This window comes from Rhinoderma darwinii, chromosome 2 (assembly GCF_050947455.1).
Source record: "Rhinoderma darwinii isolate aRhiDar2 chromosome 2, aRhiDar2.hap1, whole genome shotgun sequence".
In the NCBI taxonomy this organism is placed as follows: domain Eukaryota; kingdom Metazoa; phylum Chordata; class Amphibia; order Anura; family Rhinodermatidae; genus Rhinoderma; species Rhinoderma darwinii.
The window spans coordinates 317,398,392-317,419,180 of NC_134688.1; the positions used below are offsets into that span (position 1 = coordinate 317,398,392).

The window sequence follows — 20,789 nt, forward strand, 5'->3', positions numbered from 1 at the left end:
ATGCTGCCAGCCCCTCCCCTCTGAGTGATGGCTCTGGCGTCCAATCGGAAGACTGCTAGAGCCGTCACTCAGAGCAGAGAGTTGTACCTGTGGCGTGGCAAACGCATAGAACCGGCTGTAGCAGGATCCAAATCTCCAGGCATAGATAACTGGATCAGCTTGCATGTCTCGGAAATGCAGAAACACAAACTTCTGTGGTTCAAAAGAGAAAACCAGCACAGAGAACAACCGTAAAACCCAATATTACTCACGTGTATAGAGCGCATGTCATAAGGTAACTGCTAACGCAGAAAGTGGTACATGTGAACACGGCGCCAAGGACATCACAACGTAGATTTCACATTCACGCAACATGCATGACTGACAAAGGTATGATTACGCTACACTCTCCACCCTGTATATAGCGTCGTCATCAGCTTTGAGGGACCAATTCTTTTTCAAGTAAAAAGGCCAAAAAAAACAAAAACTGTTGGTGGTGACTTTGTAATATAAAACATATTGATTTCGTACATCATAGTTTTCTTTCTGGTTACCAAAGTGACTTTTATTTCATGATTATCAACAGCTTTATTTTCATAAGAAAGAGTTTGACCAGTTTTAACGAGAAGATATTCAGTTCAGCGAATAACAGGGTTATGAAATTGTTGTGCCAGCGCATGATTCTCATGAAAACCCAAAGTAAATCAGAATAAAAACAATAGTCTGAGAATTGTGCAAAGTCACCTTTTACCTCTATTCAATAGAACCTGCATAGTTATGATCCATTTAGACCCCTGCCTTCTTCTAGGATGAATTAATTAATACACATCAAACGGGGTTGGCCACTAGAATGTGCTACAAATGCATGTAAACAATGGAGAGTCTCGACCATGTGACGCAACAGTGCAGCAGTCAGATGATCACTTCGTTTATGCCCATGCCGACATCGGCGGCGTCGCTGAACTGTCACGCAGCACATCTGATACAGGTGCACATGCACATACATGAAAGTACTGGACATAAGCCGCACGTGTCTAGCAGCAGCTTATTCCCCCTCTGCGCTTTGAAATAAACAAGCACGCTTGGCCTATGTAAGTGCACATGCTTATGGGCAGTCAGCAGAGATATCGGTCGGCAGACGCAATTTAATGTGTATTGTTGGCTTAAAAAGGGGTTAACATCGGTTGTCATTTTTGTACCATATAATGAATGTACTGGGAAAAAAATGATTTGTGGGGTGGAATGGGGAAAAAAACCAATGATTCCTCCATTGTTATTTTGGGTTATGTTTTTACGGCATTCATCGTTCGGTAAAAACAACATGTTAACTTTATTCTGAAGATCAATAGGATTACGGCGAGATCTAATTTATGTTTTAATACTTCTACAAGAAAAAATTAATTGTTAATAACATTTCTTTTATATCGCCATATTCTGAGAGCAATAACTTTATTTTTTTCGTTAATTGAGTTGTGTGAGGGCTTGTTTTTTGAAGGGCCAGAAGTTTTTATTGGTACCATTTTGGACTTCTTGATCACTTATTAAAAATTTTTGTGGGAAAAGAGTAGATTCTCTCCTCCATGGGCGTTGTCTTCTCCCTCGCTGTGATGCGCAGAAGACATGCGGATTATTGGAGCTGCTGCTTACAATAATCCTCTGCTCGCGGTGTTTACACCTGCCTTCTGAATGGCGGAGGCACCGGAATGACCAGGTTACAGAGGTTGGTCTTGTGAGAATAGGTAAATCTCATGAGATCAGAAGGTCTTCTGAATCACCGTGAAGTGGTCCGCATTGATTGGACAGACAGGGAGAAGACAACACACACTGATCGGACATCAGAGGGGGCAGCCCCCTCATTTTAACCGCTTGGATGCCATGGTCGCTATGGACCATGGCATTTAAGACGTTAAAACAAGCGGGATCACACTTTGTTGCACTGAAGTGTTGACTGTTTCATGCAGCCGATACGCTCATATTATTAAACGGGCTCAGCCCGTGAGCCCGCTCCATGCTGCACCTCCCCAGCCTCCGTTGTATATATATGGCGGATGTGGGGAAGGGGTTAAAGAATTTGTCCAATTTCAGCAAATTAATGCTATTCTTTGTGTAATTAAAAATTTTCAATAAGCTTTCCGTATTTATTCCCGACGGTTTTCAAGATCTCTGCTTGTTGTTATTCGGTAGGAGCATTCATTGTTTACCTCCAATGGATAAAATTCTGTCCATGGTCATGTGATGGACACACAGGTTGGGCTGGGATCGTTAGAAGACAGAACTCTGATACATATATTGTAATTGTACTCATGTGTGGACGGAAAATAGCTGGCACGGTTTATTACCGGAAAAGGCACAACACAGACACAAAATTTCTTCTCGGCAATCCCACTCAAAAGCGGACTCAGCTGCAATGTTGCCACGGAGGTGCTCAGCGACCAGAAGAGCACAAATGCATGTAAATATATTTGACAGTAGCACTCACCGTTATCGTGATATTGACAAAGCATGGGAACATGCAAAACGACGTAGGCTAATCTTTTGCCACACCCTACAGACCATGATCTTGGAGTTAAGGAATTATTGCAATATATAAGCGTGCCGCAGCATTTGTTCTATCAAATACATACTGTACCGATCCCAGCACCTGTGTGTCCATCACATGACCAGGATAGAATTTTATCCACTGAAATTAAACAATGAAAGTTCTTATTGAATATGAAGAAGCAGAGATCTTGAAAACCGTATAACTTTTAAATTACACAAAACATATAAACATTAATATTTGCTGAAACCGGACAACCCCTTGAAATGGCTCATAATTCGCTGCCTCTTTTCATGGAAACTCAGTATGTAGCCTTTCAATTCTTGGTCTGGGCGAATTTAACCCCTTGCCACCGCAATTTCTCGGCTTTCAATTTTTTCCTCCAAAAGCTATAACTCTTATTTTTCTTTAGATTTAGCAGTATGAGGGTTTTTTTGTTTTTTTTTGCGGGACAAGTTGTAGCTTTTGATGGCACCATTTAATGTAGTGGGATACTGAAAAAAAAAAATCACTGAGATGGAATAGTAAAAAATATAAAACATTCATTTCATTTTCACAACGCTTATGGTGCAGTAAAAATGACAGTCAGTCAATTTATTTAATTTATAAAATGTAAAATAATTTTTAGAGCTAAGGTGATCAATGAACAGTACAACTGGCTTTTTTTTTTTGGTGTTTAATTTAAAAAAAATTGTTATACTAAAAGCTTTATTAAACTTTTTTTTTTCCATTTACCCCAAGGGGACTTAAACAAGCAATCGTTTGATTGCTGGTACAACGCACTGAAATACTTATATATTGAGTTTTAAATTGTATTGTAATGTAATTTTTACCAGCTGCTATTAACCCCTTCAGGACTGAGCCTGTTTTGGCCTTCAGTACGAAGCAGATTTTTAAAATCTGAAATGTGTCACTTTATGTGGTAAAAACTCCGGAATGCTTTTACCTATCCAAGCAATTCTGAGATTGTTTTCTCGTGACATATTGTACTTTATGAACACCAAGATTTAGAGAAAATGTGCAAAAATTAGCATTTTTCTAAATTTAAATGTATCTACTTGTAAAACAGATAGTAATACCACACAAAATACTTACTAGTTTATATTTCCCATATGTCTACTTTATGTTCGCATAATTTTTATGAACATGCTTTTATTTTTCTAGATCATTACAAGGCTTAGAACTTTAGCAGCAATTTCTCATATTTTCAAGAAAATTTAAAAAGGCTATTTTTTCAGGGACCAGTTCAGTTCTGAAGTGGCTTTGAGGGCCTTCTATATTAGAAAGTCCCCATAAAACACCCCATTTTGAAAACTGCACCCCTCAAAGTATTCAAAACAGCATTCAGAAAGTAATTTAACCCTTTAGGCGTTTCACATGAATTAACCCCTTCAAGACCAAGCTATTTTTGGCCTTCAGGACCAGACCCATTTTTTCAAATCTTACATGTGTCACTTTATGTGGTAATAACTCTGGAATGCTTTTACCTATCCAAGCGATTCTGAGAGTGTTTTCTCGGGACATATTGTACTTTGTTAGTGAAAAAATTTGGTCGATAAATTTATTGCTTATTTGTGAAAAACACCAAAATTTAGAGAAAATGTGAAGAAATTATGATTTTTCTAATTTTAAATGTATCTGCTTGTAAAACCGATAGTAATACCACACAAAATAGTGACTAGTTAACATTTCCCATATGTCTACTTTATGTTTGCATCGTTTTTTGAACATTCTTTTATTTTTCTAGGACGTTACAAGGCTTAGAACTTTAGCAGCAATTTCTCACATTTTCAAGAAAATTTCAAAAGGCCATTTTTTTCAGGGACGAGTTCAGTTCTTAAGTGGTTTTGAGGGCCTTATATATTAGAAACCCCCATAAAACACCCCATTTTGAAAACTTCACCCCTCAAAGTATTCAAAACAGCATTCAGAAAGTGTTTCAACCCTTTAGGCGTTTCACAGGAATTGAAGGAAAATAGAGGTGAAATTTACAAATTTCATTTTTTTTTACAAAATTAATTTGTAATACATTTTTTTCTGTAACACAGAAGGTTTTACCGGAGAAATGCAACTCAATATTTATTGCCCAGATTCTGCAGTTTTTAGAAATGTCCCGCATGTGGCCCTAGTGCGCTAATGGACTGAAACACAGGCCTCAGAAGCAAAGGAGCACCTAGAGGATTTTGGGGCCTCCATTTTTTAGAATATATTTTAGGCACCATGTCAGGTTTGAAGAGGTTTTGTGGTGCCAAAACAGTGGAAACCCCCAAAAGTGACCCCATTTTTGAAACTACACCCGTCAGGGAATTTATCTAGGGGTATAGTTAGCATTTTGACCCCACAGATTTTCTGCTAAATTTATTCGAATTAGTCTGTGAAAATGAAAATCTACTTTTATTGTGGAAAAACTTTTTTTTTTTGCAAGGAATAAAGGAGAAAAAGCACCCCAAAACTGGTAAAGCTACTTCTCCCGATTACGGAAATACCCCACATGTGGTAATAAACTGCTGCTTGGACCCACGGCAGTGCTCAGAAGGGAAGGAGCGCCATTTGGATTTTGGAGCACTGATTTTACTGGAATATTTTTCGGTGCCGTGTCGTGTTTGCAATGCCCTGGAGGGACCTAAACAGGGGAAACCCCCCAAAAATGACTCAATTTTGGAAACTATGCCCCTCAAGGAATTTTTCTAGTGGTATAGTTGGCATTTTGACCCCACAGGTTTTTTGCTGAATTTATTAGAATTAGTCTGTGAAGATGAAAATAGACTTTTTTTCTGAAAAAACATAGAATTTTCGAATTTTTATAAGGAATAAAGGAGAAAAAGCACCTCAACATTTGTAAAGCAATTTCTCCTGATTACGGCAATACCCCATATGTGGTAATAAACTGCTGTTTGGACCCACGGCAGGGCTCAGAGGGGACGGAGCACCATTTGGATTTTGCAGCTCAGATTTTGCTGAATTGGTTTCCGGGGGCTATGTCGCATTTGCAGAGCCCCTGAAGTACCAGTATAGTAGAAATTCCCCAGGTGTGATCCCATTTTGGAGACTATACCTATCAAAGAATTAACTTAGAGGTGTAGTGAGCATTTTGAGCCCTCAGGTGTTTTATAGATTTTATTAGAATTGGGCCGTGAAAATGAAAACATTTTTTTTCCCAATAACCTATAGATTTAGCACATAATTTTTCATTTACACAAGCAAGTCAGGAGAAAAGACACCCCAAAATGTGTGACAAAATTTCTCCTGAATAGGGAAGTACCCCATATGTGGTTGTAAACTGCTATTTGGACATACAGCAAGAGTCTAAAGGGAAAAAGCGCAATTTCGTTTTTGGAGTGGAGATTTTACAAAATTTATTTTTTACTCAATGTTGCATTGCACTGAGGTACCAGTACAGTGAAAACCCCCGAAAAGTGACCCCATTTGGGAAACTACACCCCTCAAGGAATTCATCTAGAAGTGTAGTGAGCATTTTAACCCCAAAGGTTTTGTAGAAATTAGTGCACAGTGGATGTTGCAGATTTAAAATTGCCATTTTCCACATATATGCTATTTCAGTGCCCAATGTGTTGTGCCCAGCTTGTACCACCGTAGACACGCACCCCATAAATTATTGTTAAGGGGTTCTCCAGAGTACAGTAATACCCCATATGTGGTCATGAACTGCTGTTTGGGCACACTGCCAGGCCCAGAAAGAGCTCCATTTGGATTTTGGAGCGCAGATTTTGCTTGGTAGTAGTTTTGTTTAGTGTTTTACTGGTGTTTCAGCTTATAATATGGGGGCATATGTAAACTGGGCGGAGTGCATCAGGGTATATGTTAGCTGGGTGGAGTGTATCAGGGTATATGTAAGCTGGGCGGAGTGCATCAGGGTATATGTAATCTGGGCGGAGTACATTAGGGTATATGTAAGCTGGGCGGAGTACATCAGGGTATATGCAATATGTGAGGGGTACATCAGGGTATATGTAAGCTGTGCGGAGTACATCAGGGTATATGTAAGCTGGGTGGAGTGCATCAGGGTATATGTAAGCTGGGCGGAGTGCATCAGGGTATATGTAAGCTGTGCGGAGTACATCAGGATATATGTAAGCTGTGCGGAGTACATCAGGGTATATGTTAGCTGTGTGGAGTGCATCAGGGTATATGTTAGCTGTGTGGAGTACATCAGGGTATATGTAAGCTGGGCGGAGTACATCAGGGTATATGTAAGCTGGGCGGAGTGCATCAGGGTATATGTAAGCTGGGCGGAGTGCATCAGGGTATATGTAAGCTGGGCGGAGTACATCAGGGTATATGTAAGCTGTGCGGAGTACATCAGGGTATATGTAAGCTGTGCGGAGTACATCAGGGTATATGTTAGCTGTGCGGAGTACATCAGGGTATATGTAAGCTGTGCGGAGTACATCAGGGTATATGTTAGCTGTGCGGAGTACATCAGGGTATATGTAAGCTATGTGGAGTGCATCAGGGTATATGTAAGCTGTGCGGAGTGCAACAGGTCATAATAGGATGATGTAATAATGGGGAGAATGAATAATAAAATTAATTATCCCTGGATAGTGACGTACGCTTTCAACCAATCCTTCATGCACAGGCCGGATTTTTGGGTGTAAGAGTCGCACTTCTAAAGGGTGTCCGTGGTATTGTACAAAATATCCGCACTCCAGCATTGTCTAATCTTTGACTTCACTAGCCCCATATGTAGCACAGACCCCAAAATGTCATAGTTTTCGCTGCATTTACAGGGTCTACAAATGGGGGCTGCAAATGAGGACGTGGGGTTTTAGGTGAAGAACTGCTGCACATATAAATTAGTCTGGGCCGTCGTTTTGCATTATTGCGTTCCAAGAGTCATAACTTTTTATTTTTCCGTTGACGAGCTATGTGAGCGCTTGATTTTCATGTGATGAGCTGTCGTTTTTATTAGTATCATTTTGGGGTAAATGTGATAATGTGATCAGTTTTTATTCAATTTTTTGGAGACCAAAAAACAGAAATTCTCTCGCTGTTTTTTTTTTAATCAATTTTTAACGCCGTTCTCTGTGCTGCATAAACAACATGTTTACTTTATTCTGCGGTTTGATACGATTATGGCAATACCAAATTTATATAGTTTTTATATGTTTTACTACTTTTACACAATAAAAACCCTTTTTATAAATAAAATGTTTTAGTGTCACCATGTCCTGAGAGTCATAACTTTTTTATTTTTATGTCGACGGAGCTTTGTGAGGGCTTGTTTTTTGCGTGACACACTGTAGTTTTTATTGGTACCAAGTTTGGGTATCATTAGCCCCGTGTACCCCTGAGGACGCTACTTAGTAGCGAAACATGTCGGGGGGGGCTGTCTAACTCATTTTAATTCCTATCATTGATCGGATCCACTATGCTATCCATTTAGTTGACTACTGTTAAAATCTAACTTACTGGACATATTGATACGTGCCTTATTGGTAGCTACCAAATGCTTGTCTGTACAGGCAAATTACTGTCATCCGATCCTCTGATAGTGAGAATTTTAAATCTGTGTGTGTGGTTTGTCCTGCTACAAGTAGCTAATAAAGATAAAATTTTAAATTTATTTTTGGGTAGTTGGGAAATTTGGCTTGTCGCCTGAGGGCGATCCTCTCTCTCTTGTAATTTAATAGTGTGCCTGCCAACTACCTGGGGTCTCCCTCTTATTTCTCTGTGTTCTAAGTTTGGGTACATGCGACTTTTTGATCACTTTTTATTCCATTTAATTGGAAACAACGTAACCAAAAAAGGAAATTCTGCCATTGTTTTTTATGGTATTTTTTTTACGGTGTTCACCGTGCGGGATAGATAATATTATATTTGTATAGGTCACGCCGATACGAACGCGGCGATACCTATTATGTCTAGTTTTTGTCTTTTTTTCCTTTTTTTTCTAATTATAAAGGACTTGATCAGGGACACAAGATGATTATTGTTTTTATTACATAAAACTTTTATTTATTTATTTATCTAAAACTTTTTTTAACCTTTTTTTTACTTTTTATTTTACACATACTAGGGGACTGGAAGATCTGATCTTCTGATCCCCTGTACAATACACTGCACTACTTGTGTAGTGCAGTGTATTATAACTGTCATTTTATAACTGACAGCTAAGCCTATTACGTCCTGCCTCGGGCAGGACCTAATAGGCTCCCGTACCTGGCAACCAGGAAGCCATTGCTAGGCTTCCTGGTTGCCATTGCAACCATCAGAAACCCGCGATTTTTCGCGGGGGGGGCAACGGGGTACAGAGGGAGCCCCCTCCCTCTGTATCAATCACTTAAATGCCGCTGTTGCTATTGACAGCGGCATTTGAGGGGTTAAATGGCGGCGATCGGACATAACAGTGATCGCCGCTGTTGCAGCGGGATGTCAGCTGTATATTACAGCCGACACCCGCTGAGGATGAAGCGCGCACAGCTCCTGTGCCTGCTTCATCCTCAGGACGTTACTGTACGCCCATTTGCGGGAACGAGCCGCTAAAAAGGACGTACAGTAACACCCATTTGCGGGAAGGGGTTAAAGAAATGTAGAGGTGAAATTTTCAAATTTCATTTTTTTTTGCCAAAATTCATTTGTAATACATTTTTTTATGTACCACAGAAGGTTTTACCCAAGAAACGCAACTCAATACTTATTGCCCAGATTCTCCAGTTTTTAGAAATATCCCCCATGTGGCCTAGCGTGCTAATGGACTGAAACACCTGCCTCAGAAGCATAGGAGAACTTAGAGGATTTTGGGGCCTAATTCTTTCAGAATATATTTTAGGCACCATATCAGGTTTGAATAGGTCTTGTGGTGCCAAAACAGTAAAGGACCCCCCCCCCCCAAAAGTGACCCCATTTTGGAAACTACACCCCTCAAGGAATTTATCTAGGGGTATAGTTAGCATTTTGAACCCACAGTTTTTTTGCTAAATTTATTTGAATTAGTATGTGAAGATGAAAATCTACTTTTTTTTGCTGAAAAAACAGACATTTTTAATTTTTACAAGGAATAAAGGAGAAAAAGCCCCCCAACATTAGTAAATCAATTTCTCCCAATTACGTAAATTCCCCATACGTGGTAATAAAGTGCTGTTTGGACCCACATCGGGGCTTAGAAGTGAAGGAGCGCTATTTGGCTTTTGGAGCTCAAATTTAGCTGGAATCGTTTTTGGGTGTCATGTCGAATTTGCAAAGCCCCCGAGGCACCAAAACAGTGGAAGCCTCCCAAAAGTAACCCCATTTGGAAAACTACACCACTTAAAGAATCTATCTAGGGGTATAGTGAGCATTTAGACCCCACAGGTCTTTTACAGAATTTATTAGAATTAGGCCGTGAAAATTAATATCAACATTATTTCCACTAAAATGTTGAATTTTTACAATTTCACAAAGGATAAAGCGGAAAATGCACCCCAACATTTGTAAAGCAATTTCTCCCGAGTACGGCTATACCCCACATGTGGTCATAAATGTTTTTTTTGCTTTTTCTTTTTTCTTTTTCCTTCCCCGCTTTCCAAGAGCCATAACTTTTTTATTTTTCCGTCAATAGCGCGGTGTGAGGGCTTATTTTTTGCGGGACGAGCTGTAGTTCTTATTGGTACCATTTTTTGGTACATACGACTTTTTGACCACTTTTTATAAAAAAATTTGTAGAGCCAAAAAACAGCGATTTTGCGGTTTTAAATTCTTTATTTTTCACTGCGTTCACCATGTGAGTTAAATAATGGTATATTGTAATAGTTTGGACTTTTACGGACGCAGCGATACCAATTTAGTGTATTTTTTTACATTACTTTAGAGCATAAATGTGAAAAGTTTTTTTGGGGGATTTTAAATATTACATTTTTCCCACTAATAATAACTATTTACTTTTGTTTTTACATATTTTATTAGTCCCCATAGGAGACTTGAACCAGCGATCGTTAGATCACTGGTAGAATACACTGCAATACTAATGTATTGCAGTATATTGTCATTTTTACATGCTCCTGTAACAGCGTGTTCGCTGTTTCTGTCCGTTAGTCCCGGGTGTCAGCTGTAATACACAGCTGACACCCGCAGCGTATGGCACGGGCTCAGTGAGTGAGACGCTCCATACATCACCCCCCACACCACGACATGCTATTAAGTCATGGTGCGCGAAAGGTTTCATGCGAAGAGGATGGTGCAAAGTGAAAATTTAAATTTTCGACTGATGTGCCATTTTAGTGCACTATTTGTTGTGCCCAGTTGGTGCCATAAATACCACAAATAAAATATTAACCTGGGTTCTCCCGGGTATGGCGATGCCATATCGGTGGACGTAAACGGCTGTTTGGGCACACTGTAGTACTCAGAAGGGAGGGAGTGAAATTTGGCATTTGGAGCACAGATTTAGCTTGGTAGTAGCTCTGGCGTTTTGCTGGTATTTCAGTTTATAATGTGGGGGCATATGTAGGCTGGGCAGAGTACATCAGGGGCATAATAAGAGGGTATAATAATGGGGTAAATAAATAATCCGCAGATATGTGGCCAGTGTCGCACTTATAAATGGCGCACGATCTTATCTGCTTTTGGAACACACTGCACATTTTATGTCGCCATATTCTGAGAGCAATGGCTTTTTTTTTCACCACCGGAGCTGCGTGTGGGCTTATTTGTTGCGGGACAATCTGTAGTCTTCATTGGTACCATTTTGGGGTAAATTTTTCGTCAACCAAGAACCATCAATTCTGACAATGTTTTTCATTTATTTTTTTACAGCTTTCACCCTGGGCTATAAATGACCATTATACTATATTCTGTGGGTCGGTACGATTACAGCGATACCATATGTATATCGTTATTTTTACATTTTGCAGCGTTTGCGCAATAAAATAACTTATTTATAAAAGAAACTTTTTGTGTCACCATATTCTGAGAGCCGTAACTTTTTTATTTTTCAGTCAAAAAAGCTGTGGAAGGGCTTGTTTTTTGCGGGACAGGATGTCGTTTTTATTGGTACCATTTTGGCGTACATGCGACTTTTTGATCACCTTTTATTGTATATTTTGGGAGGGGTGGTGACCAAAAAATAGTGATTCTGGCACTGTTTTTTGTTTATTTTATTTGCGGTGTTCACCGTGCGGGAAAAATAATAATATTATAGTTGGGGTCGTTACGAACGTGGTGATACCAAATTTGTGTATTTTTTACGTGTTCATTTTTTTTCCTATAATAAAAGACTTATTATAGGGAAAAAAAGCAGTGTTTATATATTTATTTTTTTTAATTCTTTTTTCACTTGTTCCACTAGGGGACACTTAGACTTGCAGCTCTGATCGCTGCTGGAATACATTACACTACCTACGTAGTGTAATGCGTTCCAACTGTCATTGTGACGTGACAGTCACACTGACAGGAAGCCTACGACGACCAGCCTCAGGCTGGTCCTCATAGGCTTCGCTACATGGGAGCCCGGAAGCCATTGTCTGGCATCCGGTTGCCATGGGTACCATCGCCAGCCCCCGTGATTTCACGTGGGGGCTGCTGATCTCGGCTAAACGCCTTAAATTTGGCGATCGAAATCGACCACCGCATCGAAGGGGTTAACTGCCGAAATCAGCGGTGATGGGCCGCTGATCGGCAACAGGGAATGCAGGGCAGACACCCTGCACAGTTAACCGCCGCTGCGGTGTAGTGCTGTGCGGCGGTTAACTGTCAAAGCACTGACGTAACTGCACGTTGAGGTGCGCGAACTTACTGCACACATCGACGTGCAGTTACGTCAAGACGCGGGAAGGGGTTAAGCAGAAATCCCTCAGCTATCCCAGTCCTAGCTTTGAAAGTATAGATTGACAAACATGGGCAGAGCTCTCAGCTGAACGGAATAAACATTTGGGCTGGACGTTCAGTCCTTCTGTTCATCTCAATCATGAAAGGGTTGCACTGCAGCTTTAATGTGTGGCGAACAGGTGAAATATACATGACAATACTCAAAGCACCCATTTCTCATTTTATTCACTTTTCCAGATTTTGCCTCACCTCTCTATATGTTGCTACAGAACGGCTGGTTTGATGATCCGTCGCACATATATTTACAGATGTCTGAGAAAGTCCATTCTGTTCTCCTTCAGGAGTCTCTGTTTCAGACGTCCAGGTACTCATGTTTTCTCCTTCTGAGGAACGACTTTTCTGAGGCGAAGCAAAGGGGTTAAAGTCCCCACCGAGGTTGCGATGAGGCTGAGTGTTGAACTCTGTTTCAAAGGATGAGAGTTGCTGAGTGACACCTAGGAGGCCACCAGCCTCCACACTGAGGATAACCCAAATCACATCTGATTCAAAAAGATAAAATGCAAAAGTGATAAAAGATGTAAAAGTGACATGCTCAAAACATTGCAGGATAGTCAATCATGCTGTATCTACAGTTATAAAAAAAAATACCTCTCCTTCAGTCATACATAACTTGTGTCCCTCTGGGCAGCACATATACAATGGGAAATACCTAATTTGGTAAAGGTTTCTATTAACAATGATAATAAAAACATTTTTACATGTGTCAGTTTCTCTTCCTAAATGCAGTACAATATCTGTTACCCCATCATACAAGTCAACCTACTCGTGATAATGAGCTCATATCATTCAGGCTGCACAGAACTTGAGAGTTTGTTTTTTCCATAAATTTTTATTTTTTTGCAAGATAGTTGCTGCTGACATCTAGTGGGCAAAATTAAAACTGCAATATTTTTTCATTAAAGGCTATGTACACCTTTGTATGCATTTTTTTCCTGAAATAAATGTATTTTGTGCATTTAAGCAACTTTACAAAATCATATATCAATCTATCTATATATATATATACACCTCTATCTATCTAGAAAATCAAAGGAAGGCAGCACTCCACGGCAGATGGTTTTCAACTGAAAAATTGAATTTTTATTCACCCATTGGCAGAGCAACGTTTCAGCCCCAGCATGGGCCTTGCTCAAGCAGTGCTTGGGGCTGAAACGTTGCACTGCTAATGGGTGAATAAAAATGCAATTTTTCACTTGAAAACCATCTGCCATGGAGTGCTGCCTTCCTTTGTTTTCTATATATGGAACCGGTGATCGGGGTCCAAAGGCTTGCACCCAAAGAATTACAAATAAGGCTATGAGCCTATAAATGCTGCTCTCCTTGTGATTAGATGGATAGATAGATAGGAGATGGATAGATAGATAGGAGATGGATAGATAGATAGGAGATGGATAGATAGATAGGAGATGGATAGATAGATAGGAGATGGATAGATAGATAGGAGATGGATAGATAGATAGGAGATGGATAGATAGATAGGAGATGGATAGATAGATAGGAGATGGATAGATAGATAGGAGATGGATAGATAGATAGGAGATGGATAGATAGATAGGAGATGGATAGATAGATAGGAGATGGATAGATAGGAGATGGATAGATAGGAGATGGATAGATAGGAGATGGATAGATAGGAGATGGATAGATAGGAGATGGATAGATAGGAGATGGATAGATAGGAGATGGATAGATAGGAGATGGATAGATAGGAGATGGATAGATAGGAGATGGATAGATAGGAGATGGATAGATAGGAGATGGATAGATAGGAGATGGATAGATAGGAGATGGATAGATAGGAGATAGATAGATAGGAGATAGATAGGAGATAGATAGGATAGATAGATAGGATAGATAGATAGGATAGATAGATAGGATAGATAGATAGGATAGATAGATAGGATAGATAGATAGGATAGATAGATAGATAGATAGATAGATAGATAGATAGATAGATAGATAGATAGATAGATAGAGCCAACACGTGATGTCTATTCACACTCCCGACACTTTGGCAAAGTTTCTGTGAATGACTGCACAGCGTGATCTCGCTGGACATGAATGGAGAGAAGTGTATGTCACTGATTGGTCAGCCTCTTACACTTCTCTGTACAACGCCCACTTGGTCAAAAGGTAAAAAACACCCAGTTGTCTATTAATAAACTAGCATAAATTGCTCATAACTTGCTCAAAAATTATAGTTTTCAAAATAAATACCACTGTTATCTACATTACAGCGCCGATCAGATTATGTAGGAGATAGCGCACTTATAATCTGGTGACAGAGCCTCTTTAAGAGTGTGGACTTGTTGTCACGTTTAGGCCGCAGCCCCATTTTTCAATCTGACATGTGTCACTTTATGTGGGTATAACTTTGGAATACTTTTACTTATCCAAGCGATTCGGATATTGTTTTCTCATGACATATTGGACTTTATGTTACTGGTAAAACTTGGTCGATACATTCAGTATTTACCGTATTTTTCAGACTATAAGACGCAGCTGACTAAAAGACACACCCAAGTTTTAGACAACAGAAAATAGGAAAAAATTTCATATTTCAATACTTTTACAAAGCAAAAACTATTTATTAAAAAAAATAATTTGTTCTGTTTCACCACATTTTGAAAGCAATTTTTTGGAACATAAGATTTTTTTTATCCGTTTTTATTTCATTCCTTTCTTTGAATTTTTTACATTGTGCTTGGAATAAAATGGGAAAAGTTTTTTTTTTTTAACTTTTAATATTTTTTTACACTCCCGAAAATGTATCTAATTTGTATTTTTATTTTTTTACACATTTTATTACTTCCCTTAGGGGACTTGAACCATAGATCATTAGATGGCTGGTACAATACACTGCAATACATGACTGAGTTATGGAAACAGCGTAACTCGCTGAGCATTCATAGTAGTGAATGGCAGTTACAAAAGCAGCATAGCATGCATGCTACGCTGTTTCCGTAACTACTGTTCAGTTCTATGGGAGTTACGGAAATAGCGTAGCTCAGCGAGTTACGCTGTTTCTGTAACTCGACCATGTACGCTGTTTTCGGAGCTACCGAGTTCCGGAAACAGCGTAGCTTGTGGTGCTACGGTGTTAATGTAACTCCCATTCACATCTATGGGAGTTACGGAAACAGCGTAGCTCAGCGAGCACTCGGCTGTTTCCGTAACTCCCGACCACCTAACTAGGAAGTGGCTGGCTGACAGTGGAGTGAGTAAGCTAGAACGGAGCTTAGGGGGCCTCGTTCTAGAGATAGGTGCGGGTCCCAGATGTGGGACCCGCATCTATCTGGCATTTATGGGAAAACCCCTATAAATGCCACGGTTACTATTGACCACAGCATTTGACTAGTTAAACGGCCAGGAACAGCACCATCGCTGTTCCTGCCCGTTAGAGCAGCATGTGAACTGTAAAATACAGCTGATACCTGCAGTGTATGAAGCAGGCTCAGCGTGTGAGCCCGCACCAAACATCATCCCCTCCCAGCTCCATGATGTGCCGGCACATCATAGGTCGGGAAGGGGTTAAGTAAGAAGCGTTCAGGGGGCCCGGAGCTGCCGGTCCCTTGACTGCAGACTATAAGATGTAGGGACTTTTTACCAAGATTTATTCTTGCTAAAAACTGTGTAATAGTCCGAAAAATATGGTGATTGCGAAAAAAAACTAAAATTAAAAAAATTAGCATTTTTCTAAATTTACATGTATCTGCTTATAGGACATATAGTAATACCACACTAAATAGTTGCTAATTAACATTTTCCATACGTCTATTTTAGATTGGCATCATTTTTTGAACATCCTTTTATTTTTCTAGGACGTTACAAAGCTTAGAACTTTAGCTGCAATTTCTCACATTTTCAAGAAAATTTCAAAAGACAATTTTTTCAGCGACCAGTTCAGTTCTGAAGTGGTTTCGAGGGGCCCATACCATACAAACTCCTATAAATCACCCCATTTTAAAAACTGCACCCTTCAAAGTATTCCAAACAGTATTTAGTAAGTTTATTAACCCTTTAGGCATTTCACAAGAATTAAAGCAATGCAGGGGTGAAATTTACAAATGTAAATATTTTTTTTTAGCAGAAATGTATTTTTATTCTTTTTTTTTTTTCTGTAACACAGAAGGTTTTACTAGAGAAACACAACTCAATATTTATTGCCCAGATTCTGGAGTTTTTAGAAATAACCCACATTTGGCCTTAGTGTGCTAATGGACTGAAACACCGGCCTCAGAAGCAAAGGAGCTCCTAGTGGATTTTGGTGCCTCCTTTTTATTAGACTATAGTTTAGGCACCATGTCAGGTTTGAAGAGGTCTTGTGGGGCCAAAACAGTGGAAACACCCCTAAAAAGACACCATTTAGCAAACTACACCCCTCAAGGAATTTATCAAGGGGTATAGTGGGCATTTTGACCCCACAGTTTTTTTTGCTGAATTTAGTGGAATTAGATAGTGAAAATGAAAATCCACATTTTTTCCAATAAAACTTAGAAATTATAAATTTTTACAAGGCATAAAGGAGAAAAAGCACCCTAATATTTGAAAAGCAATTTCTCCTGAGTACGGAAATACAACATATGTGGTCATAAACGGCTGTTTGGACAGACTGTAAGGCTCAGAATGGCATGAGCACTCTTTGGCATGCAGATTTTGCTTGATTAATTTTTAGGCACCATTTCACAATTGAAGAGCCCCTGAGGTACCAGTACAGGGAAAACCCCTTGAAAGTGACTAAATTTTGGAAACCACACCCCTCAGGGCATTCATTTAGAGGTGTAGTGAGCATTTTGATCCCACAGGTTTCATAGATTTTATTAGAATTAGGAAGTAATATTAAAAGAAAATTTTTCACAAAAGTATGTAGTTTTAGCTCCCAATTTTTTGTTTTCACAAGGGGTAATAGGAGAAAAAACCACCACACACAATTTGTTACCCAATTTCTCCCGAGTATGGCAATATCCCATATGTGACCGTAAACTGTTTGGGTACATGGCAGAGCTCAAATTGGAAGGAGCGCCAATTGGCTTTTAGAGCGCAGATTTTGCTGGATTGGTGTTCGGGTGCCATGTCGCATTTGCAGAGCTCCCTGAGGTACCAAAGTACAGTGGAAAACTCTGAGAAGTGACCCTATTTTGGAAACTACACCTCTCAAGCTATTGATCATTTGCCTGGACAGATGACATACAGCTGACACCCGCGACTGATGGCGCAGACTCAGCTTCTGAGCCCCCTCCTTGGCCCTGACAGCAAGCCTTTTAAGTCCCGCCCGGCTACCGTACTTGGCAGACCAGGAGGCCATTGTTAGGCCTCCAGTTGCCATAGCAACCATCGGCACTCCCGCGATTGCGCTGCGGGGGTGCCAATCAGCTAGGAATCACCTAGATGCAGTTATCATTTTTGATCGCTGCATATAAGGGGTTAATCGGTCAGATCCGGTCCTGGCCTTACAGCAGGGAGTCAGCTGTAATATGCAGCTGACAGCTATTGGTGATATCAGGGGCTCAGCTTCTGAGCCCGCTCCATGTCACGTACAGTTAAGTGATGTAGAACGAAGTCAATAATTAGAAATACGTAACATGTCGTTAAGGGGTGAAGTAAAGACAAATTAAAAGTTGCTTTAAATCAATTAAAACATTGATTTATTCGAAAAAAAAATATAGATGTTTGGCGTCAAAGGTGTACATAGCTTTGAAAGAGGATTTCCACCAAAAACTTGCCGGTATATAAAGTAAAACAAAAGTTTGCAATAGCCAAAGTTTGTTAAGTACAGGCTTTTTGTTGGTCACACAGAATTTGTTTGGGCTTAAAAATACGTAGCTGATATCAAGAGAAAACAGTCCCTGTATCCATGCTTTTCGGAGATGAAGTGAATTTGTTTTCCGCAAGCTTATTTGAAGTGTATTTTTGAAAGCATTTTTTGAAGTGTCAATGGGTAAAATCAGCTTGTGAAACGCTTCAGTAAGTGACACTTTTTACAAGGCGTATTTTACAAGCTGCTTTTTTAATTCAGCAGCGTAAAAATACGCCTTATCTGAACTACTACTATGAACGAATCAATGGGAAGCGGTTTACGCTCCAAAATATGCTGGAAAATAAGCTATGTGAACATGCCCTTACAGAGATATTGGCAAATTCTATATATTTTCAGCTGTCATTTTAACAAGCGATAAGAAAAGTGAAAACTGGAAGTGCCGCATTATTGGTTGTCACCTTTGAATTAGCTTCTCAGAGATGGTAAATGTCACTTAGTCATTTTATCAGCTTGTTTTACAATAGTTTGTAATCAGTTGCTGGCAATATAAATAGACCTGAATAAACGGATGACGGACACACGGATGAAGAAATCTTCCCATGATTGAGCAAAAAACCATCTGCAACGAATATTCTCACCTCCAAAATATAAGCCAGTAGCAGTACACATTCTCCACTGTCCCTGGTACATGCCAGGCTGATTGGGACTGCACATTGGCACACTGACATCGGTCATCTCTTGGGTATCTAGAGAGCGTACTAATACCATATTCACATGTCCAAACTGATCACCTCCTATGTAACGCAAGCACACACCAGGTGGCCAAGCTTCAGATCCTAGAAAAGAAGAAATTAAAAAAAAAAAAAAGAAACATATTCGTCAATAAGATTAAAAATACTACTAATAACCGCAAAAAACTTTTATGTTAGACAACACATAGAAAATAAATAAATACGTATGAGTAGAGGGTTGGGTGGGTGGTTTACAACTTCTATAGGTACTATAACAAACACATTACTGCCACACAGTGGACACCTTTTTGTTGCTATCGAAAACATTCAGATAATTTCAATTTCAAACAAGCTCTTAAAAAATATATATATTCGATTAACTGCTATGACCAGCCCCAAATTTATCTTAGTATAGCTTTAAAGGAATCCCCTAATTTAGAAAACCCATTTTCATTTAAGTGGGCTCTCTCTTCAGGATTCTCATTTCTTGGCCAATAGAGAGAGCAGTTACAAATCGTGTCTCTCACTTTGGAGGACCTGTCCTGCATTACACAAACAATTAAATGGCAGTCTTGGCAGCACTTACTGCCAGGTTGCCAGCAGGGGGATACTTTATGATCAGGGACCCGTCTAAAAAGTAGTAATTGTCCAAAACTATAATTGAAGATGACAATTAATATGATAATTGTTCTGGTCAGATGGACAGCCCATATAACATTGCTAATGTCAGATTGTAACACCAAACTGAAGTTGAAAGCAAGACATGTTCAGTATTGTAAAAGTTTTCATTCACTGACAGTAAGTAGAGGAATGTAAAACACAAAAAAGGGAGATTTATCAAAAATGGTGCAAAAGGAAAAAAAAAGTAAAGGAGTTGCCCATAGCTACCAATCAGATTGCGTCTTAGATTTTTAAAAAGGCCACTAAAACATTAGATCTGGAATCCAATAAGAAATGGCCAACTGCTCCACCAATTTTAATAATCATCCCCCAAAGTATATTAGAAAGTTGCACAACGTATCTAGATACTGACATTGTGATTCTTATGTTCCACATAATGGATATTTTGGGTTCTCTTGGAATGCTCACTCAGAATTCAATTTCTTTGTATTCCACTGAAGAAACGGACAAGGCAATTAACCCTCCAACCTAGGTCTCAATACAGAAATGTATGGAATTTTATCTTCACCTACAGTAGATACTCCTGTGAACCTCCTTACATGTCCAAGTTTAAGGCTTCTTTAGGTAGGGAACTTCCTCCCTCACTATGGCAAATTACGTGGCCTCGTGCAGCTAAATCCTCTCTCTGTATGTCAGTATAAGATTCTCATGTATTGGTACCACACGCCAACTCTTCTGCATGGACTCTTACCTGAAGTTTCTGACGAGTGTTGGAGATGTCGTGGTGAGGTGGGAACCCTCCCTCATATATTCTGGGATTGCACAATTATAGCTTTTTTTCTGGGCTAGGGTAAAGACCCTAACATTTTAAGTCCTTAAAGGATTATTCCCAATTCAGACATTTATGCCGTAACCATAGGATTTGGCATAAATATATGATAGATCTGGTACCCGTGCCTATATAGAGAACGGGGCTCACCAAACGCCCGTATCGCTTGCGGGGCCCCCTCTCCACTTAATCCACTCTTGGAATCAGCTGCCAGCGGGCACTTCACCAGGCGAAACGGGTAAGGCAATTTAGGTAAGGATCCCAGGGCTGAGACCCGCATCTATCAGACATTTATAGCATATCCTGTGGATATGCCATAAATCTTTGAGTTGGAAAGAAGTTGGATACTTACCTATCTGCTTAAAGGACGAGTGTCACGAAAAAAAATAATTTGATATCAATTTGCATTTAGTGTTTTATTATAAAATCTTTTATTTATGTGTGTGTTTGTGTTTTACTTTTTTCTTTTTTCTAACTTTTACTTCTCTATGGGGGCTGCCATTTTGT

At 39.5% G+C, this 20,789-nt stretch overlaps 1 protein-coding gene across 2 annotated transcripts in view; it reads right to left on the reverse strand.

The window, feature by feature from the left end:
- Positions 1–20,789, reverse strand: part of ILRUN (inflammation and lipid regulator with UBA-like and NBR1-like domains) — a 113,138-nt gene that overhangs the window by 9,306 nt on the left and 83,043 nt on the right. Inside the window, exons 3-5 of one of the 2 annotated variants that reach the window (XM_075853553.1) lie at positions 18,740–18,937; positions 12,533–12,822; positions 2,604–2,659 (exon numbers count right to left, since the gene is read on the reverse strand). In XM_075853553.1, coding sequence (XP_075709668.1) covers positions 2,604–2,659; positions 12,533–12,822; positions 18,740–18,937 — 544 coding nt within the window. The remainder of the gene's footprint in view (positions 1–2,603; positions 2,660–12,532; positions 12,823–18,739; positions 18,938–20,789) is intronic. The other variant, XM_075853554.1, reaches the window with a different exon arrangement.